General features: G+C 36.0%; 1 protein-coding gene across 3 annotated transcripts in view; it reads right to left on the reverse strand.

Annotated features, from left to right (window-relative positions):
- Positions 1–285: 285 nt before the first annotated feature.
- Positions 286–25,025, reverse strand: part of LOC132370415 (protein NPAT) — a 52,575-nt gene continuing 27,835 nt past the window's right edge. For 2 of the 3 annotated variants that reach the window (XM_059930384.1, XM_059930386.1), the window contains 14 exons: positions 22,613–22,653; positions 21,868–22,092; positions 20,824–20,911; positions 19,761–19,848; positions 18,962–19,053; positions 18,793–18,880; positions 13,154–13,250; positions 12,055–12,183; positions 8,197–9,867; positions 6,221–6,336; positions 6,037–6,145; positions 3,381–3,441; positions 2,124–3,279; positions 286–893 (listed from right to left, as the gene is read on the reverse strand). In XM_059930384.1, coding sequence (XP_059786367.1) covers positions 816–893; positions 2,124–3,279; positions 3,381–3,441; positions 6,037–6,145; positions 6,221–6,336; positions 8,197–9,867; positions 12,055–12,183; positions 13,154–13,250; positions 18,793–18,880; positions 18,962–19,053; positions 19,761–19,848; positions 20,824–20,911; positions 21,868–22,092; positions 22,613–22,653 — 4,039 coding nt within the window. In that variant the 3' untranslated portion in view covers positions 286–815. The remainder of the gene's footprint in view (positions 894–2,123; positions 3,280–3,380; positions 3,442–6,036; positions 6,146–6,220; positions 6,337–8,196; positions 9,868–12,054; positions 12,184–13,153; positions 13,251–18,792; positions 18,881–18,961; positions 19,054–19,760; positions 19,849–20,823; positions 20,912–21,867; positions 22,093–22,612; positions 22,654–25,025) is intronic. The other variant, XM_059930385.1, reaches the window with a different exon arrangement.

Genomic DNA, 25,025 nt, shown 5'->3' on the forward strand with positions numbered 1-25,025 from the left:
CTTTAAATCCCCAGTATTTAGGGGAAAAGTATATACATACCAAGAAATCTCAACTACTACATAACCAAACTTTTTATGGCTCAATAGTCTAAACGCTTAAAGTTATGTAAAAGATCTAAAAGTTATAAACAAAAGATCAGAACACTCAAATGGTTTACAAAATTCTCTCTTTAAAACAAAGAGACCAGAACAACCAGAAGAAATAAAGTGTACAATTTTAGGAACATTATCTTTACTGCAATTATAAGAAGGGGCGGCAAAGTATTCACTCTAGAAAAAACCCCGAATTGTTAATCTCTGGTTACTTTATTACCATTTGAATTCATTATCACTCTTGTACTAATTAGTGGCTATGTCTTCAGATATCTTGTGGGACAATTACTGAAGGCAATTTATAAGGAAAAGTATACTTTTCCCACTCAAAGTGAGAAACTATTCCAGATGAATAAGCCTCAGAATTAGAGATCATAAGAAGCCAAAAATACAATGTAAGAACATTAGGTTGATTTAAGCTCTATTTCAACGAGATTTACACAGTATTTACAATATACAATTGTCAAAGATATACAGTTTTGCAGATTGGCTTTACTCACATTTCTGCAAATGTTTTTTCCACAATAAAAATATACCAAGGTAAAGCTATTTACAAACTAGGAAGCTGTTTTAGAAACAGCATGATTTAGAAATAAAGTGAAATTTCAGTACAATGAAAGTGCAGGTCATGCTTTCAGATTCTGTCAGTATCTCATTCCCTACACTCATAGTTTAAGGAATAGTAGTTTTAAATAGCTACTGTTCTTATATGTTCAGAATATTTACTCATCATAATGCAATGATAACAAAAATTTGTCCACATCCATTCCAGCTGGAAATGAACTGGGTAGCTTCTTTTTCTGTCAAAAAAAAAAAAAAAAAAAAGAAAAGAAAAGAAAGAAAGAAAAAATAAACCTAAGTTAACATATTGAACTCAAACAAGGCCAAAAGGCTAGCTTTCTTATTAAGTCACATAGACCCTCATATCAGGTACTTTCATATACTATCAAAATTTTTGCCAAAACAGTTTAGTTCATTAGCATTTTAGTTATACAGAGAAGTAGAAACAATTTTTATAAATCCAAGGTTAATAAAATATACTTCAATGGTATTTCATTATTTTAGAGCACAAGACATTATACAAATTCAGAGTGTATGAATGTTGAATGAGACAAGAGAGAACATGCTTTTTATAAGGTGGTCATTATTGCTAAACTGTAAACTTTAGAAAGCTTTACTAAGATTTTAAGAGTTAACAGGTACTTTTCAAGTTCCAAACATTTAACATACTCTAGGCACTTTACGAACACTGCATTTAGTCCTCACAGCCATTGCGTAAGATGTGTGGTAACCTCATGTCAAATGATGCAGCTCAGACTCAGATGTTATAGGCTTAACAACAGTCAAGAACCAATAAGCAGGAGATGCAGGATTCAACCCAGGCTTGCAAGGCAGCAGAGCCAAGATTCTTTCCCTGATATGATACTTCCTCTATGACATTTTAAACCTCTCTATTCAATCCACTTACTAAACTTGGCTAAACAGATTTAGGAAAAATGGCTTTATCAATGATAATCCTACATTACTTTCCTACAGATAACCGTGATTAAAGAAGAAACAGGTAAATTTAATTTTTATACTGCTCCAACACATTGACTTATATTAGAATCTATGGAAGAGCTGGTAGGACATGTGGCAAAAACCTAAGATGGAGGAGTTGCAAAGTAGTTTTCACTTGGTAATTCCATACACAATAATGGCTTCCCAATTTTTCATGTGTTATGTCATTCTCCCCACCAACCCTTGGGTCCTACCATGACAGAAACAAAAACCTCCTGTTCCCAAGGAAAATGTTTATAAATACATGCCTTAGCAACTGTTTTGAAAATGCTATGTTTCATCTAGATAACTTCTGAGTACCACACTGGCTGAGAGATACTGCTAGAGCATGTATTTTGTCAATCAAAATTCAAAGCTATCTTGACCAAAATGTTCAGTTAGGTAGCTATGGCAAAAAATGATGAGATCTTTAATCTGAGCACTGAAGGAAGGGCAAGGTGTGGTTTTGAAATTAAGACTTTCAAACTTGCCTTAATTTTCTTCTTTTTCATTGGTATTGATGAATTTGCAAGACTTTTATTAGAAGTACGGGAGTGTCGTTCACGCTCATCTAATTCCTCGATTTTCCGCTTTTTTGTGGTACTCCTTGAAGAGGCTCTAAATTGCTGTGTATTGTCTTTTAGAGGAGTAGCTGAAGTAGTCCTGGAGATGGCTGCTCTGGAGAGAATCATTAATGTGTGGGCAGCCATGTTTACACTGTTCTCACTCCCTGTTTCACTGGCAGGGCTGCAGGCGGGCAAGTCTGGGGTGACAGGAGGGACCATTACTTTGGGTGTGCTACTGTCTTCACCGTAACGCCTACTAGAAGGGACCTTGATAACATCTGTAGGTTCTTCTTTATGTTTTTCCCCTGCTCCTGAGCCAGAAGTCCGGGGTACAGATAAATCAGTACTATCAGCGAGTCTACTTACTGGGCTATGCCACTGAATATCTTGTAACATTTCTGTGGTATGTTTGGTGAGTGGGTTAATCAAAGAACTGGCAGACTTGGTTTGTTCTTGTTTTAAATCCTTCACAGGTGCACCTACTGAAATGACATTTTTACTGTTTGAGGATGTGCCTTGTTTTCTGGTTAGCTCTTGCAGTGAAGCTACAGTTTTCTCATTCCGTACACCCCCATTTTGCTGCCCATTAGACAGTTTTGAAGTTTCTGGATTTTTCTGCCTTTCCACATCACTGCATAGTTCATTCTCCTTATTAGCTGTTGTTTTATGGAAAGATTCAAGTATAGTTTCTGTTGGTGAAACTTTCTTTTCTGACTGAGTTTCTTTTATGGTATGTCGGCTAATGGCAGTTTCTGATTTAGATAAAATCTTAGGCACAGGAGGTTTCTCTCTCTCTCTTTTGAGAGCATTATTAGAAGGGGGTTTTAAGGTGGAGGAAACAATGGGTGAGTCAAGATTAGAAAATGAAATGTCATTCCTTTCTTTGTTTTGGGACACCGTCTTATGGTTTGTCCCCTGTGTATTCGCCACAGGAGAAGCAGTGCTATCAAAACAGAGCACACGTCTGTGGCTTTCAAAGGTTTTGCTAGTTGGAACTATACTTTCTACTGAGAAGGGAACTGTTATTTCTTCCAATTTTTTCCCAAGATCTGTGGCCATATTCTTGTCAGGAACTTCAGTTCTACAAGAAAAAAAAACTTTCCTTAGCAACATAAAGAAATTCTTTATGCTTTTAACTTGAGCATTCAAATACTCTATGATAGAAACTACTTTTATGCTCACCGTTGTACATGACATCCAACTAAGTGACTTGATGAATCCACCAAATTATTTACCTGTTTTCCTGGAATTATAAGTTAAGTTAATTAGAAAAGAAAAACATTCCTGAAAGTATATTTCTCTGAAAGAAAACAGAACAGACCACAGTATCAGACACCATGAGAAAAATTTAAGCTATAGCTAATGTACAAATGAAATACTTTCACATACTGGGTCTAAAAAAGCAGCTTTGTAATATACACGAGACGATCGCTCATTCATGTTACTGGGGAAATATAAATATGGAGCAAATGACCTGCTTTAACTTCAGGCAAATATGAATCCAGTCTTTGGATTTACAAATTAGTATGCTCAATGTAGCACTTAAGGGTACTACTTAGATCCAAAAAGTTACTTAAAGAAAACACTATATTATGCCTATTTTAAAATTCTGCCCATTTAACTGTCATGTTTGTAAGCCTATGTCACTCAGAGCACATGTTCTGGAGTTTTAATAGCCATATTTTAATTTCCATGGACTTATGAGTTTATGTGGCAGGGCAGCAAGATATGAAGCCGGAAACGAAAGCAAAGATGATATCGTGTGGGACCTTGGGTATTATGCAAAAGGTTTTATAGAGAATCCTTAAGAGTTTTAAATAGGGATGATGCATGAATAGATTTGTTTTAGGAAGTCACTCTGGCAGCAGTGTAGAAGATGAACTAGAGAAGAAAGAAAACTGGAAATATAAATTCTAGTTAGATTGCTATAAATATTCAAGGTAGGAGATGATGAAGGTCTTAGAGACAGTAATGGGCATTCGCACGGACATGAACAGTAAATGAGGAATAAACGGTGATATTAACCAAGAGGGAAAGGTAGGCAGAAGAGGTTTTTGAGGAATAAGAGGTGAGACTTAGATATATAGAGTATGTGGATCTTAAGTTACATAAAATTAGAACGGGAGGAGCACAGTAGTTCTAGAAGCCACCAATAGTATTAACTGTTAGAGGGAAGTAAAGTAAGGTAAGAATGGAAAATGTCCAACGCATATGGCAGCATTAGGAGGCCACTGGTGACTTTAAACAGTTTTAGTGGAAACATGAGAAAGGACAATAGCATGGATGAAGAAGTAATGGGAAATAAGAGGGGTCGGGGATAAAGGGCTGGCAGATGTGAAAAACCTAAAGGAATGATGGGAATGATCCTTGTATCCACAGTTGGACAGCCACAGAGAGATGAAGCCAAAAAAGAAAAGTTGAAGATACACAGAAGACAGAAGGTAGCCTGCATTAACCTTAGAAAGAATGAGATAATCATTCCTCTAAGAAGGGAAAAGGGAAGAATGATTTTAGATGAACAGGTACATATTAAATGCGAGTAATGTGAGAAAATGGATTTTACTACCGATAAAAATCAAAATCATTGGCCTGGAGTGAGGAAAGTGGTGACTGGATAGATCTGAGAAGACCTGTGGAAGTCTGAAATAGTATTAAGGAGGAATGGGAGAGAAAGAAGATAGGTAGACATTTAAAATAATTGCTAAGTGGCAGTGAGGGTGAGAAAGTTTTAAGTGTTATTGAATGGAATCACTTCTAAAGCAATGCTAAGAAGCCCAGGTGTAAAGGCAGAGAAATGGTTGGCTGGATAGATCCAGGGCTAGAGGGTATTAAGTGGATATGGTAGAAGAATGTGAATATGAAGGCGTTTAAGAGTACTGGGAAAAGTGGCTGACGTGGTAGATTGTGGGGTTTAGCCTGGATAGGGAAGGAAATGAATGCAGAAAGGAAGTGAAAATTCAGGTAAAGGTAAGGATTCAAGTAATAGGAGCTCTCATTGGTTGAAGAGAGATTCAATGGATATACAGAAATGTGAGTATTTTGAGAGACGTTATTGACTGTTAAAAATTATATAGGTCTAATAACAAGCAGTGAAAAATTAAAGGTAAAGCTATGGGACAGGCTGGCTGAAGTGAAGATTAAAGACTTAGAAATGAAAGGGGTCAACAATTCTGAGGGTTAGGGTGTTGTTAGGTTAACAACATGGGCATTTTGTCACCCATGAAGATGGAGAAGTCTGAGGTAGAGAAGTTTGAGAACTCACCACAACATTCATCAATATTTTCATTCATTAATGAAAATCTCGTGTTACTTTGTATATGTTGTCTTTTATTGAACTAAATCTTTAATTTTGGAGTAGTCAGCATTATCAGATTTTTTCATTTTTCAAAAGCAATCTTTTATCCTAGCATCATCTGGATATTCTCTTACATTTTCTTTCATTATTTGTTTTGCTTTTCACTTTTAGGTGTTAATCATCTTGGAGTTCATACCTTTATATATGTTGTGAGGAAGAGATCTATTTTTTCCCTGTAATATATATAATAGCCAATAGATTTCATTTACTAAACAAACTATCCTATCCCTTCTGACTTCTGACATTACCTCTACTATGTACAAGTTGCTATAAATACACTGTCTTTTTCTAAACTCTATTTCGTTCCATTTGTCTTTTTTTTTTTTTTTTTTAAATCACTGCAAAAAACTTTAAGCAAAGGTTGGACAACCACCTGTTAGGAAAGTTATTAGTATTCCAAAAAAAAAAAAAAATACCGTCGTATTGCTGCAAACAAAGGAGTACACACACATAAAGTTGACATGAATGAACTTAAAAATGTACCTGTACAAGGCTTGTTTCTTAGTCCCTGAGTCTTCAGAGATTTTGGAGGGATAGGGAATTGAGAGATACTTCTATTGCAAACAGGTGCTGCCAAAGGCATATGAAGGACCTGGAGAAGAAGAAGCCATTAATTATACTTTGTTTGAAAAGCGGCACCGAGCCATTTTCAGTCCATAAATCTCACCTGCCGAGGAGGAGCAGAAAAGGTATTTCCATTCTGTCCAACCACAGATACAGGTATCATTCCCACCATTCCCTGAAGTACAGGTTGGACTGGAGAAGCAATTATAATGGCAGATCCTAAAAAAAAAACAACCAACAGTTCTCAATAAAATGGAATAAACACAAGACACCAAAGTGATTATTATTATTTTTAAAGGTTTTGTGTTTTTTAAAAATAAATATATTTATTTGTTTATTTATTTATTTATGTCTGCTTGGGTCTTTGTTGCTGCACGCAGGCTTTTCTCTAGTTGCGGCGAGCGGGGACTACTCTTCGTTGCGGTGCGCGGGCTTCTCATTGCGGTGGCTTCTTTTGTTGTGGAGCACGGGCCCTAGAGCGTGCAGGCTTCAGTAGTTGTGGCACGCGGGCTCAAGAGTTGTGGCGCACAGGCTTAGTTGCTCCACAGCACGTGGGATCTTCCTGGACCAGAGCTCGAACCCATGTCTCCTGCATTGGCAGGCGGATTCTTAACCACTGCGCCACCAGGGAAGCCCTAGTAATTATTAATTTGAAATAAATTCTATATAATTATAATCAGTTTTTCATATAATCTACTCTCCTTTAAAAAAATTAATTTAGGGACAACAGCAAGGCTAACAAATTAAGAAAAAGTCAATCTGAATATTATTCTTATGGCAATTAGTCAAGGTAAACATCATGAGTAAGCATAAGACTCTACAGCCAGGAAATCATATTTTAGTTGTACCCTGATTCCTCTAGAAAGAATAGTGAAATTGATCAAAAAATTGGTAGTGCAGGTTTCAAGTCTGAATCTTTTACCAGAAAATAAGGGTCAAAACTGAATACTGACAGTCTAAGACTTACTCACAACCCCAAACTATAATATTATCTCAATGGTATTTGTCAAAAAGGGTCCAGATAAGTGAGCAACCAGTCAAAACTGTGGGAGAAAATACAATGTTTACATGGAGAAGTCAACAATATAGTCTATGGCTATCATAATTTAACCCTGCCCTGTAAATGAATCTTTTCCTAATAAATTCATTAACTTCTCCTGTAAGGTTGATCTCCTCTCTTTCATGAACACCCACCTCAGTCTCTCAAATACCTACCTATCCTTGTGCTGCTTAAGATTCCCTTCCTTTTACTCCAAATACTACCTTATTTCTCTAAGATTCAGCTCAAGTTCCACATTTTCTACTAATTCTGATCCCTCCTTTATCTTATTTTAAACAGCACTTGAAATAGATCCATCAGGCTTTATACTTAATTGCTGATATTTAATCTGATTTAATTGTATGCCTAAATGTAAAAAAAGAAAGCGGGAAAAGGAGCTTGGGAATCAATATCTAAGGAAGTGTAGATGAATGTGCCATAAACTCCACCTTCAAGGAACATATAATCAACAACGACCACTATGACAGGCATGTCAATCACTACACATAAAATGGCATGTAATAAATGCCACAAGTGCTCCTATAAACAAAGAATTCTAAAGACAGGGATCAATTTTCAAATGTGGAAGATAGTGAGAAATTACAAAGGGTATTATGCAGGGAGAAATTCAAGTTGTATCTTGAAAGTCTTTCCAAATAGGTAATAAATTCCTTGAAAACTAGAACTATAATAACTATTTAAGAAAAATCTCCCACAACACTGGGTTTTAGTAGGTATATGGCTATTTGATGAATTAGTCTTCCCCCCCCCTTTTTCTTGTATTGATAGCTTAGCCATGGATTGAGAAGTAACTATGGAAAGAAAAATAAAAAATTAAACCACTGAATTCCATAGCTTAGCAGATTAAAAGAAAAAAGTTTGATTGAATTAATTCTGTAAAGAGAAGCCATAATCACAAATTTCTGAATCTAATCTTATACTCTCATCCATGATTTATTACCTTCTAGTCAACAACAGCACACACAAGAGAAATTAGATCCCATTCCAGAGAAATGAACTTCAATATGTTCTAAAGTTACCTTGTGAAAAGTTGGGTGACATAGCTTGATTGACAGCAAATACACTGTTTGACCTTGGGGGTGTCTGTAACTGAGGTGGTGGTTGAGCAGTCATAGGTGCAGAATTTCCAGGCAACACCACCACATTTGACTGACTAACAGTTGTTCCTAAGGCTGTTGGATCAGTTACACAAGTAGCTATCAGAATGTTATTTGAATTGCCAAAAGTTGTGCTTGTAGCTGGCATTAACTGTATGTATCCTCCATCCTTGGAAACACATGGTGTAACATTGGCTGAAAAAGCAATGCTGTCTTCATTCTGAGTGTTGTTTACTGTAGAGTCTTCAGGTTTGAATGCTAAAAGGCTCTGTTCCATTGAGGCTGAATCCCCAATTCCTTCAGCAGATGAGACAGCACCTGTGGTTTCTTCTGAAGACAGGCATTTAACTACTTCTGCATTTCTGGCAGGTGATTTAGCAGGAGAAGACAAAATTATAGTTGGCAAGTTTTCTCCACTGATACTAGAAACAGCACTGTTAAGTTCAGAATCTGAGGAAACAAATGGATCATCACTGATGATAATTTTGAGAGAGACTATATTTGATGCATCTATCTCTGTTGACTTGTTGCCAGCAGGTTTATCACTAGTGTTCTGGGACTCAGGGTGAGAATCCCTCATTGAAGAACACACAGATTCTGAAGGAAGAGAATGTATATCTTCTATAGGATTAGCTTCTGGGGGTATCAATGTAACTTCCTCACAGTTATTTTCACCTAAAGAGAGAAAAATACTATCTCCATCTTCTTTTACAGAAGATGAAGGCTCTTGTGAACCCAAAGCAACTTTCTCAGACTTGGAGTGCTGAGGTTCATGATCTGTATGATTTAACTCAACAGATGATGAATCATTAGATGGTTGTTTAATTGAAGATACTGAATCTCCAAGGTGAATTTCTACTTTTTGTTCAGATACAGTTAAACCCGAACCTTCAAGAGACACAGGTAATATTTTACTTTGAAGTGAAGAATTATCTTGGCAATCTGAAAGTTGTTGTGATGCAATTGGTAACACATTATTAATTTCAATTTTACTCTGGTAAATTTCTCTAGAATCCGGTGACTTGGAACCATGGAAATTAGTTGTAAGTCTTCTTGTATCGTCAGAACTTTCACAAAATTGACCTTTTTTAGATGGCTTTCCAGTTAATGGAATATTTTGGGATAAAAGCTGAGAAGTTTTTCCAGAGAGAATTAAGTTCTCATTGTTAGTTTCACCACCAAGGGAAACAAATGAAGTTATTGGTATATCAGACTGATCAGGCTGTAATCGAGATTCATTCTGCACACTTGGAGACAAAGAATTCTTTTCAACTTCCATAGCCAAGTCAGTTTCAGTAGACATCTGATTGGTGTATAATTCAGCACAATGCTGATTACATTCGGCATCAGAGTTTATTCTTTGGTTAAAGTCATTCAAATTAGGCACAGACTCAAAGGTGATATCAAGGTTACACTTCTGTTCAGTAGATACTACTGTTTTAAAGGCCTTTTTCTGGACGCTAGAGTCTATCTGGGGAAAATGTTCCTGGGCTTCCTGTCTAAGCTCATCATGGTTGCTGCCATTCTTCAAAACATTTGACGTGTCTTCATTTTGATAGGATGTACAAAATGGGGGTTGACCAGATTGATCATCTGCAAAATATTAGGATGGTAGAAAGATATGGTGAGTATGTAACAGCTTTTAAGGTAGTCATCTTTACTATAAAACCTATTTTGCCAAGGAAGTAACTAATCTTTGACATACCAGCAAGTGGAAGTCTGATAAACTCACTCCCTCACTTTTTGAGTATCAAAAAACTCACAGGTACTTTTCTTATTACTAATGCCTTTGTTAACAAGTGCCAAATTGTTTTTCAAGCTTTTTAGAAAACAGATGACACAAAGAAGGAAAAAGTATATATGTTTAAGAACATTTAATATGTACCAATATATAAAAAAAACTGGCTACAAACAGTGTTTTCAAAACAACTGACTTTTCAACTTCTACCATTTCTACTGACCATACTTCATCTGATATATTCTTGAAGGTGAAATGGGGCCAAGTACATTTTGCATGATCACCATTTGATGTTATTGTGTACACTTTAACATTTATTACACATTTACTGAAGATCAACCATATGACCAGTACTGGGATACAAAGATGAATGACCCAGTCTCCGCCCTTGGTGATATCAGTCTAAGGGAGGCAGACATAGGACAGAAAGTCATAATGAAACATGCCAAAAACCACAGTAGTATAGGAACAAAAGGCACCTCTTCTGGCCTATGGGATGTGAGAAAGTGTTATTGTACGAGGAGATCTTGACAAATAAAAGTGTTAATAGTTGGAAAAAGAAGGGCATTTGAGAAAATACTGATATACTGTGTCATACATCATTCACAGTTTAGAACAGAAAACAATAACAATTAACATTTTGAAAAATATTGGGAAAAATCCAGAAAAATGTATATCAACTATCATAAAATTCTGTTAATGTGACACTGGTAAAATAATAGTGGGTATGGAGCACATGTGAATCCTTATTGTGGGGAAACCAGTGGAAATTATATACAGGCCACATAAATTCAGGGGTAGTCAGTTTCAATGAAGTGGGAAGAGACTTTCTGAGAAAATAGGATTTCAAATTTCATTTTGTGCAGGGCAGAGCTTATCTGAAGCACAATCTTCCACACATAATATATATGAGAAAGACACGCCCTCCTACAATTCAGCCTGAGAAGAAATGGAGGATTGGGTTTGGGTAGAGGCAAAGGACTCAAAGTAGGAATATAGTCTGAGATATTCCAAAACTGGTTTTTGGAAGGCGTGATGTGAAACTTGGAAGCCATGAAGTCTTTTGAGGGAGCTGGAAGGGGTCATGGCATTTAAGAATAGATGAACAGAAAAGATTATTTTGGCATAGCTTGGCGTAGACAGAAATGGATAGAGGTGGTAGCAAAGAGGCGTAAAGTTTAGCAAGTGTGAAATGCCAGGATAATGTGAGAGAAGCCAGGATAATGGTTATCTTTGAGGAACAGGGATGAAAGGAGTAGTGATTGGGAAGGGATATGAAGAGGTGTTTTTGTGGTGCTGGCGGTATTCTATTTTTTTACTTTAGAGATGGTTATGTGGGTATTTGCTTGATTATAATTCAATGAGCTAAAGTACACTTTTATTGTGCACTTCTGCATATGTTATGTTTCACAAAAATGAAATTTTAAGAAACTTGGCCAATATTTAAAAGATCTAAGATAGACATATTCACTGCCCTCCCTCATTCATAAGTAGTTATTGTGGACAATTATGTGCCATACTGGTACTCTATGGGAGGCAGAAACATAAAGAACTGACTTAGCAGACACATAGGAATATAACCTAAAACCTCATAAAACCCATAATTCAGGACGATCAGCAGAGTATATAATTTCCTCTAAATAAGTGAGATATTGATATTGATACTGAGCACTCAGCTAAGCTTGCTTACGAGGCTGGATGATTAATACCACAAACTAACCTTACACATCAGGGATTTGGATATGTGCCTCAAAAAATTAAGTTAAATGTTACAGACAGGTTGAACTGGTCAACACTATTAACACCAATTTGTGCATGTCTACTGCATCATGAAGGAATGAGTACTAACAATTCACCTTTTAATCAAAGTACTAAAGGTGTGGGAATAATTTTTTTTTTAAATGAAGAGAGAAAACTTAGAAACACAAAAATGACCTATGTGGTAATTTGAACAGCTTTCAAATTAAACAACATTTTCTGCCTTTGAGATTTTGAGGCTGATGTTAGGATTTAGATTGATATTAACAAAATCAAATTCTTACCAGATACTTCTGTTTCAAAAGAACCTTTAACTGCTAGATTAGTTTCACCTGCTAAGACTACATTGAGATTGGTTTCCATATGCTGACTGGAAATGCCTTGTGACATATTTTTATTATTCTTTGTTTTACCTGTTAAAAAGGGAATAGGGAAACAATTGGTTAAATGACCAAAATAAAAATAAGCAACAAATACAGCTTGACAGTGGTCAAGCAAATGTTAAAGTTTGGTCTTAATTATAGTCCTTTAATTATAGTTTTTAACATGTTGCCTTGTATATCATTGACAAGTATGATTTTTCCACTAGACCAGTGCATTTTTTAAAAAAAGAAATTTATTTATTTATTTATTTTTGGCTGCGTTGGGCCTTCGCCACTGCGCACGGGCTCTCTCCAGCTGCGTGGAGCGGGGGCCACTCCTCGTTGTGGTGCACGGGCCCCTCACTGCAGTGGCCTCTCCCTCCGCGGAGCACGGGCTCTAGGTGCGCGGGCCTCAGCAGCCGTGGCTCGCGGGCTCAGCAGTTGTGGCACGTGGGCTCAGCAGTTGTGGCGCCCGGGCTTAGTCGCTCCGCGGCACGTGGGATCCTCCTGGACCAGGTCTCAAACTGGCGTCCCCTGCCTTGGCAGGCAGACCCTCAACCACTGTGCCACCAGGGAAGTCCCTAGACCAGTGCATTTTTAACATGTTCTCAGACAATGCTGGTCTGCTGGTTTGGAGACTACACTTTGAGAACTACTGCACTAGGCCATAAGATTGAGGGCAATAGACAAATATTTTTATTCCTCTTGTATTATCCAACTGTGTTTAGTATAATATATGTACAGGAGTAGACCTCAACACATTTTTGATGACTGGCAAAACTGCCCACAACTAACCTCCCTCACCCCAAAAACTGTTCCTTATTTTTACAGCTAAAGTATCTTTAAGAAAAAATAAAACAAAAAAGCAACAAAAAAACCTCTTTCATATCCATTATGTTTGCTTTAATGAAAACAGGAACTTTTTCCAGATGCTCTGGGAAATGTTGTTTTACTCTGTTTAAGCTGTTTCTCCAGAGAAACATTTTTCTCCTAACTGCTTTGATAGAAATGTTCTACTTACCATAGTCAAATAGATCAAAAAGTGCCTGAAATGCTGGATCCGATTCTGTCTGTTCCAATATATCCTGTATAGCTTCTTCAGACATGTGGATTTCACTCTGCAAAAACAAAAAACAAAAAGTGATCCTAATTGAATTAATATGGTTTAATACCAGCAAGGTAATTAGAGGACATCTGATATTTTGTACCTTTTATGTAGTATTCCCTTCCAAGAAAATTTCTTCTGATTGTAACACTATTCACTTAAAACAAATTAAAACAGGAAGGCTAGAAAATAGAAAGTGAATGCTCCCTAATACCACTAATTAGAGTTAATCACTTTGGTGACTATATCCCCAAACATTAAAATAAAATAAATATAGAATAAAACCATGCTATAATGTTATTACTTGACACACACCACTGTGTAAGTTTAAGGTGTACAGCATAATGACCTGACCTACATACATTGTGAAATGATTACCAAAATAAGCTTAGTTAATATCCATCATCTCATTTAAAAAAGAGAGAAAAAGAAAAAAATATTTTTTTCCTTGTGAGAACTCTTAGGATATGCTCTCTCTCTTTTTTTATTATTTATTTTTAAAAATTTATTTATTTTTGGCTGTGTTGGGTCTTCGTTGCTGTGCGTGGGCTTTCTCTAGTTGCGGTGTGCGGGCTTCTCATTGCGCTGGCTTCTCTTGTTGTGGAGCACGGGCTCTAGAGCACAGGCTCAGTAGTTGTGGCGCCCAGGCCTAGTTGCTCTGCGGCATGTGGGATCCTCCCGGACCAGGGCTTGAACCGTGTCCCCTGCACGGGCAGGCGGACTCCCAACCACTGCGCCACCAGGGAAGCCCCAGGGTATGCTGCTCTCTTAATTTTCAAATACTGTTGACACTTGAACAACATAGGTTTGAACTGTGCAGGTCCACTCATATGCAGAATTTTTTCAATAAATACATATTACAGCACTACAAGATCCAAGGTTGGTTGAATCTGCACTTGCAGAACTGGATACATGGAGCGCTGACTATAAACTTTTCAGTGGGTTTTAAAAAAATTTTTATTTTTATTGGAGTATAGTTGTTTTACTATATTGTGTTCGTTTATACTGTACAGCAAAGTGAATCAGCTATATGTATACATATATCCCCTCTTTTTTGGATTTCCTTCCCATTTAGGTCACCACAGAGCACTGAGTAGAGTTCCTCGTGCTACACAATAGGTCCTCATTAGTTATCTATTTTATACATAGTATCAACAGTGTATATATGTCAATCCCAATCTCCCAGTTTATCCCACACCCCCTTCCCCCTTGGCTTAAGTGGGTTTTTGACTGCATGTGGAGTAAGCACACCTAACCCCAAGCTGTTCAAGGGTTAACTGTATACCATACAGCAGTGTTAACTATAGTCATTATGTTGTACACTGCATCCCCTGTACTTATTTATTTAGTAACTGGAAGTTTGTACCTTTTGACCAGCTTTATCCAATTCTTCCACCTCTGACCTCTTTTTCTATGAGATTGGTTTAATAATGTTGTTTAACCTGCTTTCTTCACATAAGTTTGTTGTACACTGCTTTCTAGGGCCTTCAATATAAATCTACCTCACTCTTTTTATCTGCCTGTTTTGGTTTCTTCATTTTATTATTTTTTAAATTTTAAAGTTTTGGCTGTGCCACGTGGCATGGGGGATCTTAGTTCCCCAACCAGGGATAGAAGCCGCACCCCCTGCAATGGAAGCACAGAGTCTTAACCACTGGACCGCCAGGGAAGTCCCTGTCTCTTCATTTTAAATACTTCTTTCAAATGTTGGCCAATCCTTGTTTATGTGCTCATACTTAAAAGGAGCATGCCAAAAGCTGTCCTTAAACCCTGTGCCAATAAGGAGGCAGGGACCTTGTCAACTATAGTCTAAGCTGTAGAATAATTACAGAACCATCTGTATTTTTAGTTTTTCTTATTTGAGTTAGATTTCTTGCTGGGACAGTTTATGGCTGACAGTAGTGTTTCTGAGGAACAGTGTGAATGGGGAAAAGATATGGAGTTTAACTATATACTTCCTAAACTTTACACCTTATCATCCTGTTTGTAGCCCTATCTTTGCGTTAACTTTCAGAGGTACTAGAGTCAAGTCTTTTGGAATTTCTGTGTTGTAAAGTGGCTTTTACCTGAACTTTGCCTTTACTGGCTTAGAATCCTGGGTCTGCTAAGTCAGGTACCACTTGTCCATTTCAAATTCTAAAAAATTCTTTTTCTGTCCTTTCCTCTTCTCTGTCCTTGTGGGTTTACGCTTTTTCTTTCTTTTTTTAAAAATTTATTTATTTTATTTATTTATTTTTGGCTGTGTTGGGTCTTCGTTGCTATGCACGGGCTTTCTCTAGTTGTGGTGAGCGGAGGGCTACTCTTCGTTGCGGTGTGCAGGCTTCTCATTGCGGTGGCTTCTCTTGTTGCAGAGCACGGGCTCTAGGCATGCAGGCCTCAGTAGTTGTGGCTCGCGGGCTCTAGAGTGCAGGCTCAGTAGTTGTGGCGCACGGACTTAGTTGCTTCACGGCATGTGGGATCTTCCCGGACCAGGGCTGGAATCCGTGTCCCCTGCGCTGGCAGGCGGATTCTTAACCACTGCGCCACCAGGGAAGCCCCTGTGGGTTTATGCTTTTTAAAAATTCCCTATACTGTCTTTTTAGTAGGGTACAAAACTAAATGTTTAACCCACTATCCTTCTAAAGGGAAAGAACCCTTTTGTTTACATAACTCTGCCACATTTAGCCAATTCTCACTTTTGTACATTTGCATTTTTTCTAATTTTCAGTTATGGTAAATAATACGTGAAAATCTTTATCCAGGCATCTGTTCATTCTTTGGGATTAATTTTATCAGTGAAATTACTAGGTCAAACAATGTATATATTTAAAATTTTGAGAAATCCTGTCAAGAAGCCTTCCAGAAAAGTTGTATAAGAATGCTTGTTCTAATGTATGGACACCAAGGGGGGAAAGCAGGGAGGGGGGTGGGGGTAGGGGGTGGGGTGGTGGTGGTGGGATGAACTGGGAGACTGGGATTGACATATATACACTAATACGTATAAAAGAGATAACTAATAAGAACCTGCTGTATAAAAATAAATAAATAAAATTTAAAAATGGAAAAATAATTTATGTATATATAAACTGAAAGGATGGGTAATACTAATTATCAGTTTTATTGGTAAATAGCAATGAATAAAATGATATCACCAACAAAAAAAAAAGGAATGCTTGTTCTGTTCTATGTAACAATGTACATGCTCTTACCTTTAAAGGGGAATATCAATTTTTAAGCATTATCAGTCTAAGACATAAAAGTAATCTGTTGTCTTCATTTGTATTTCTTTACTATAGAATTAATTTCCATGTTTATGAACATTTGAACTTTTTTGGAGATCAATATGATTTAAATGGAATGACAAACTTTTCAAATGAATCTCATAAGAAAATTGACAGAATAATTTTGGCTAAAACACTCTATCTCAAAGAAGTTTCAGTACACTCTGGCTAGGGGTATTCATTTAGTCTCCTTTTAATAGCACAAGATTTAAAAATTCTCATTTTCAGTTATCTGTAAATCCTTCTGCAATGCTATGTTTTCTTCAGTTTTGGTGAAGCATACATTTGGATCCCAAGGGATAGGAAATTCATGTGGAGCAAGAGGTAAGGTGGAACTCTCATGAAGTGATTAAAAACTTGGATTTTTAAAATAAAAATGGCCATAAAATGAAAAGAAAAACTTGAAGTTAAAGAACCAGTTAACCTTGACAATGAAGATATACAGAGAACATCAATAATTCTCGATGAAATGTGATTTAGGAGAAAGCCAGGAGCTTGAACAAATATTTCTCTATCGATGAACTTGAAAATTTACAGTAATATAAATAATGTCAAGAGCCAACAATCCAATGTTAATCAAACTATGAACTGGTGCATACCCTCTTACAAAAGTTACTGCTGAAGAAACACATTTTTCTAGTAAATTTCTTATTACAGTCTAAACTTTAAAAATCAGAATTGAAAGAATCTTGAAATACATGTTCCAAAGGTACTTGGTGGTTTGCCTTTTAGTTTTCTTTAATGATGCTTTTAACAAGCAGATATTTTGAATTTTACAGAAGTCTTAAAAAAAAACACAGTTAGCGATTTGTGTAGCCAAAGAAATCTTGCCTACCCCAAGGACACAAAGACGCGTAAAAACATTTAAAAAATTCACCTATTTGTACAACTGGCTCTGTTCTCTTAGTGAAGCTTATGTATATACTACTCCATTGGGCATTTTGTATTGCTGTACTTTCAAAGTCATTGAAATCTGAATTTTTAACTTTTCCCCAACATACAATATTATGAACACCATGAACAGAGTGTTGTGTCTTCACTTTCTTATAATCTCTCACAGTTATCTAATAGAATGTCTTGATTATGGTAAGTACCTATGTATCTTGTGGAGAAAATATAAGTAAGGAGTTGAAGGTTATAAAAATTTAGAACCCGGGATATGTTGAACATTAAGATAGGAGAAGCTTTTTAAACAAGACTGCTAAATAATTTAAAGGTTGCTTTCAAAAGCTTTTCACGTTTTCTTAAATTTACTGAATTTCACTTTGGGAAAATATATCAAAAAAAATTTTTTTTTTTTTTAAAGTATTCTGAAGGAACTGACAAAAAGAAAAAAAACCTCAGTGGTTTCACCCAGAATTCATTATCTGAAAGAAAACTGCTACCATAAATTCATTATAATGAATTCATTTTGTGGCACAGCAACAAAACTGAATGTATTATCTGAGAGTCCAAGTAAAAGGCTATGCAATAGCCAAAATCTCAGCTGTTCTTCAAAAAGGTATTTGCACCTGGACAAATCTTAAAACTCATATTGTTAAATTCTTCTTTTACCAGCTCACCCTCTTTCATCTTCACTCTCACTGAATAGCAAGTGACTATAGCCCCTATCTTCCTTCTCTTAGCAATAAATCTCACCATTATTCATTTAGTTAGTAACCTTTCTTTTTTAAAGTGTCTTGTTCATTTTATTTTGTTCAATATTACTTGGATTCATCATGTATCTTTAACATATTATTTCATTATTTCTTTATACTTTTATACAGTTTGTAGCAGGTGCAGAAGAAATGTAATTTATTTTATATACACTGTACAGTACTGCTTACTGCACAAAAATATAACCACTAATGAATCTTTAATTATTAAATACTAAGAAATACATGACATTGTTGTATGGATACAGGAAAAGTGTTTTACTGATATCTGGAAGAGTTGGTTAGAGTTATTAGATGGTTAGGAATGTCTTACTACTTTTACCGTCTAAATAACGCAATTTTAATATATGTAAATCAAATCATCATATTGTATGCCTTAAACTTATACAGTGAGAGATATCAATTATTTTTCAATAAAACTGGAAAAAAAAAATGCAATTTTGACCTTGAAAATTCAGTAACACATTTTCAGGTACAGATTACATTTGGATAATGAAGGAAATTTATAATTTAATTATTATTTTAAATCATTTTATACATCTGTTAGTAATGGTTTTGAAATGAAACAAGAATACCATCAGTTTTAACTATGAATATATGTACCACACACACACAAACACACACACACCCTTACCCATACCTGAAGTCCCAGGAGTTCATCAATTGAAGTCTCTGGTTCACTAGGGTTGCTATCTGTTTGCTTAGGTACTTGAGCAATATTGTTGTCACTGTAATACAGAAAGGAAAATTTTTAGCATAGTTCTCAATTAGGCAAAAACAATTACGTATTTTAAACACAAACAGCTTACCTAGTCAAAAATTTATTAATGTTTTCTGCAAGCTTTTCTTGAAGAGATTTGTTGCTTAATATTTTTTCTCGAGCATTTTCAATAACCATTTGCTGGAAAACAAAGTCAATATTAGCAAAAGCACAGGATAGAGTATTATGTTATTTATTTAAAAAGAATCAATGGAAGCTGGATAGTTTTAATAAATCTAGGTGGAAACTCAAAAAGTTATGGTGGCTCCCTCGATATTAACACCTGACTAGTATACGTTAACCACTTACAAGTGTTTTCACAGATCCTTCACCAGCTCTTTCTTCACTGACTACAGAATACTGTTCCAAACTCTTTAGCTTTTCATACAAGATTTTTAATAACCTGTCTCTATCCTAGGAAAAATGCCCTATTATACTGCATAATCCAGCAACAATGATGTATTTACAGTTTCGTAAACACACTTCTGTTTCTTACCTGGTGCATTTGCACATGTTATCTATTCTGACTGGACTGTCTGCTACTGTTAAATTTCACTACAGTCTATCCCAAGGCAATTCTACTGCAGTCTTTTTTCTGGCCACGCTGTGTGGCTTCCAAGATCTTAGTTCCCCAATTAGGGATTGAACCCCTACAGTGGAAGCACGGAGTCCTAACCACTGGACTGCCAAGGAACTCCCTCTACTGAAGTCTTATAGAAATACTGTATTTTACACACACACACAAACACACACATAATCTAAATATACATATATATATATTTGTGTATATATCAATAGTTATAAACTCAGGAATATCTTAAGTTGCAAAGTTTGGGAAGGTCACTTACTTTTTCTACTGCAAATGTATTTGGATCCTGGAAATTCCGTATTGTTGAATGAGGCCCAGACAAAGTGATACTTTTCCTTTGAGATTCACTGAAACACATTTTAAAAGTTTGTCTTTTAACTAGTATGAATAACCAATTCAATGATAATTACATGTAAAGACAAATCTTAAGATCATGGTGGAAAAGATATTTTCTCTATTTGTGGTAGCAACAAAGGGCAGTAGAGTTGAAAAGCATTAATAGACTTGAATTAAGAAATGAATTTGAGGCTTAGCTTTATTTAGCTTTATTAGCTATATGGTCTGTAGCAAGGTACCCTCTGACCCACTCTATAATGGGATAAAACCAACTGCCTTATTGGGTTTATGAAAGAATTCAGTAAAAATAAAGTATATGTAAAGACTTTATAAAAAGGTCAAGGTTCTTATAAATGTTAGATACTATTATATTAGTTCTATTGTTTTAGGTGGTTAAGTGAGAAACCTTGCCATAAAGGAGGATGAGGTCAGCCTTGAATGAGAGACAATCAACAGTAAAAATTCCAACAAAAATACCCATGGCATGGCAGTTGAGAAAACAGAAAAAACATTTTAAACTATTATCTCTCTTTTCTGAAATATCCTTCAAACAAAGACACATGGGCTAAATAGGACAGAAAGAAACTTTTCTCAGAGAATGTCCCTGAGAAGAGTTTTTAACCATCGATTTAGAACTTTAAATATGTGTTTGTAGACCTTAAAACATGCAGATATTATATTTGTTTAAAAGAATGCTTATTTCAAAAAATCTGAGCTAACATCAATTTTAGATATACCTTTCTATACCACTATAGAAAAAAGATATTTCTAATGAAACAGTGATTAGGTCAGTGATTACAAAACACAACATGATTTCAGGGTGGATAGAATGTGAAAAAAAAAAAAAGTGTTTTGAAATGGATATAATAGTAAATAGTCTCAACTACTTAATGCAATCTTGTTACCTTATTCACAATGTAAATATCGCGGTGTAATTTTTTTTTTTGGAAGGTTATTGGAAACTTGTCCTTTTAAAAGACATTTACCTTTTGCGTCTACCAGGAGACATTAAACTGGCATGAGTTTTCCTTTCCTGAGGACCAGGAATGATATTTAAAGCCTCTCCAGCTGTATCTCAAGAGAACAAAGCAGTAAGTCAAGGAAACTGAATAGTTTTCTATACTTGAATTAATGAAATAAATAGCACTACAAAGTGATTATTATTTTATATTAAATTCAGTTAGTATACACTGAGTGCCTACTCTGTGCAAGGCACTGCAGAAGATATTAAGATATATAAAACATAGTCTCTTAAGGTTTTATGATAAAATACAAAGTACAGTATACAGAATACTCTCAACAAAAAATATCATGGCAGAACAGAATAATTATAAGAAGTATAAACTAAGTGTACTGGGTAAGTGTTTTTACCCAGAGGTGTTAAAGAGGTTGGAGAAAAGATGGAAATAAGGGAGAACATAGTGGATGTCAATATATTTTACCTGTGCAGAAGAGAAAGGAGACTGGTCTAAGAACTGAGAGGTGGCACCTCAGTTCTAACCCCAATTCTGTTATTAACTAGCCTTTTGCCTCTTAATATCATATGTTTATAATAATTTCAAGTATATAAGAAGCAAGAAGTATCAGATGATCTCTAAGTTTATCCCTAGCTCTAAGATTCAGCCAGGAATATGCAGGATTTTCAACAGGTAGAGATGGAAAAACATTCCTCATTCCAGCAGGACAGACTACCATGAACAAAGATAAGAAGGTGGTGAAATATAATGCGTATTCCTTTTAAAATCAATTAACAGGGTCTTTTCTATCAATGAAGAGAACTGAGAACTAGAACAGAGTTCAAGGTTGGACTTCAGCTAGAACAGACATAAGAAGAATCCTAGATTAAAATGTCTCATAGATTTAATAATATGCATATTTAATGGCAGATTTACCTAAAGTCTATTCTACTTCTAGCCTCTTATCTACTTTTTGCTATAATTTTATACCATGAATATAAAGACATTAGCACATCATCTCATTTATACAGTGTGATTAAAAACAAAATTTAAGAGTGCAAAATGTAAACTTACGGGTCATAGTGTCTTGTGACTGTGAATGGTTGACCACTACAAAATTTGACCTCAAAGGAGCTGAAATCTGGCCAGCTGGCCGAATAACTTGTGTAGCTGTCAAAGGAGAATTAGTAAATTGCCCTGAAAGATACGGTAAAGTCAGCAACTCTGAACTGACAGGAGCTGCTTGAGATGCAAGCCTTCTCTGCCGTTTGATTTCTGCAATTCCACTTCTTGTTCGGGCTGAAACACATGAGCATTTAAAAAAAAATAACTCAATGTCAGAGTAGTTTGGGCATTTTAAGAAGTTTACATGATATGTGTTCTACTACATATTTAACATGGTGGATCTACGGACTGAAAAACAGCCCTTAAAAATATCAACTAAGTTTACGTGATAATTTCAAAAGAAACAAACTAAAATTGAGTACATTCAAACTTTAAAAATCCAAGAATACATTTCTTCTGTAATAATTCACACTGATAACATCTCCACAAACTAGGAAAAAGACTTATGGAATGAGAATTAAAAGATGTGAATACATGAGAGCCAATGAGAAAAATAAGGAATATTTAAAATGCATATTTTTACAATAAATGAAAATATTATTTCCTAATATGATAACAGTACTTAGAAAAGCAGTAGTTTAAACAAAATATAAACTTATTATACATGTATTGTTAACTAAAATGTTCATCTGACAGTAAGTTTGAGTTTAAAGTAATTCTGAACATTATTTATAGTTTAAAGTTGAATACCAACCTCTCTGATTGGCAGCAAACCCTGGGGAACTTTGCATGCTCCTAATAAACAAAAGTAGTTTGACATTAAAAAACTTCTGTTGCCAAATACATTCTGATTTAGTTACAGTCAGACCTGAAGTAAATTATGAGTTAAAAGGCAAGAAATCTCTCTCAGACAAAAAAGATAAGCACTTTTTCTAGGTAACCAAATCTTATTTGCTTTAGGAGAAAAATAGTGGCATATAAACATACACACACACATAATTTTAATAATCAAGTTTCTATCCAATGCAATAAGCATTACAGAGCCTTGACATCCCACTATGAGTACAATTTGACTTGAATTTAGGAACTCAATATATTTAAGAAAGCTATAATATTTTACAATTATCAGTTATCTTTTATAACTATAGAGATGCCTTCCCAGAGAAATTCTGATTTTACATATAACTCCATACATAAATACTTCAGAATCCAAGTTGATTTCAAAGGAGATCCTGCTTTCATCAAATTTATGACTATGACATTACTTCATGGAAGCTCTAAAGAAGGAACAAAGCAAACAGATAAGAAAATTCACAATACAAGCTGATTCTCCTTTTAGTATGAACTGAAGTTACCCATGTATTGATATTTTGTAAACAGTCAGACACTGTGCCATTGTCCTCAAAAATCTGTCAAATAAATCGCTACCAACAAGAGCCACAAAACTTACTGAATTGAATAAGCGCTTTTTTTCTTTTTTTTGCTGCACCCCATGGCATGCAGGACCTTAGTTCCCTGAGCAGGGATTGAACCGACGTCCCCTGCATTGGAAGGCAGAGTCTTAACCACTGGACTGCCGGGGAAGTCCTGAATAAGCAGTTTTAATAGCACACGAACCAATCTTGGAGAACACCTGGCTAAGAGCCTTCTTTTTTTATGTAATACCTTGTCAATAAAATGTTGCAGTAACTTATAAATATTCATAGGTGTTAATTAAACTGTGAATGTCTTTGAGGATGTTTGCAAGGGGAGGAAAGATGAGGGTCAGGAAAGGGGAATAAGAGCAAGACTACTGGGCCTTCCCTGGTAGCGCAGTGGTTAGGAATCTGCCTGCCAATGCAGGGGACACAGGTTCGACCCTTGGTCCAGGAAGATCCCACATGCCACGGAGCAACTAAGCCCGTGCGCCACAATGAAGCCCACACGCCCTAGAGCCCGCACACTGCAACTACTGAGCCAGCGTGCTGCAACTATAGAAGCCCATGCTCCTAGAGCCGGTGCTCCGCAACAAGAGAAGTCACCTCTGGATGGACCTAGAGTCTGTCATACAGAGTGAAGTAAGTCAGAAAGAGAAAAAAAAATACCGTATGCTAACACATATATATGGAATCTAACACAAAAACCAAAAAAAAGGTTCTGAAGAACCTAGAGGCAGGACAGGAATAAAGATGCAGACGTAGAGAATGGACTTGAGGACACAGGGAGGGGGAATGCTAAGCTGGGACGAAGTGAGAGAGTGGCATGGACATATATACACTACCAAATGTAAAATAGATAGCTAGTGGGAAGCAGCCACATAGCACAGGGAGATCAGCTCGGTGCTTTGTGACCGCCTAGAGGGGTGGGATAGGGAGGGTGGGAGGGAAGGAGATGCAAGAGGGAAGAGATATGGGAACATATGTATATGTATAACTGATTCACTTTGTTGTAAAGCAGAAACTAACACACCACTGTAAAGCAATTATACTCCAATAAAGACGTTAAAAAAAAAAAAAGAGAAGCCACCTCAGTGAGAAGCCCACGCGCCACAACAAAGAGTAGCCCCGGCTTCCCGCAACTAGAGAAAGCCCGTGTGCAGCAACAAAGACCCAAAGCAGCCAAAAAAAAAAAAAAAAAAAAAAAGAGGTAAGACTACCAAATGAGATGTGGTACAGAGTTACACAGAAAGCATTTGGAGCCATTCTAGCAGTTTAAACTGAGGAAAGAAACAAGGCCCCTCCTTAAGTGGGGTATTCACTTGTAGCTGTCGGAGAAGCATAAGAAACTATGGTTTTCATACTAGACTCCAGTTAAATAAGATATATTCTAAAATTGATACTTATTCTAAGGATGGTGAAACTGGCATTCCAAGGCTCTGACATATGTAGAAGGCAGATATTAGTCCCATGTGAAAATTCTAAAAGCAGAAGATTCAGAAGTATTACTATTCAAGTTTGTTTCTTTATAAGGGAAGAACAAAGGAGGCACGGATTCCACATTATCAATTTTCTGCATGTGTAATGAAGATACAACTGTATAAGGGAAGTCACATGGGGCCCACGTTAGGAGATTTGCATTCACCAAGACTGGGACGAGATTTGTATTCAGCCAGAGATCTGCCTCTAAATTGTTATGGGAACCTGGGAGTGCCATTAATTTCCTCATTTCTAAACATTTTATTAAAGTAT

This window comes from Balaenoptera ricei, chromosome 8 (assembly GCF_028023285.1).
Source record: "Balaenoptera ricei isolate mBalRic1 chromosome 8, mBalRic1.hap2, whole genome shotgun sequence".
Classification (NCBI taxonomy): domain Eukaryota; kingdom Metazoa; phylum Chordata; class Mammalia; order Artiodactyla; family Balaenopteridae; genus Balaenoptera; species Balaenoptera ricei.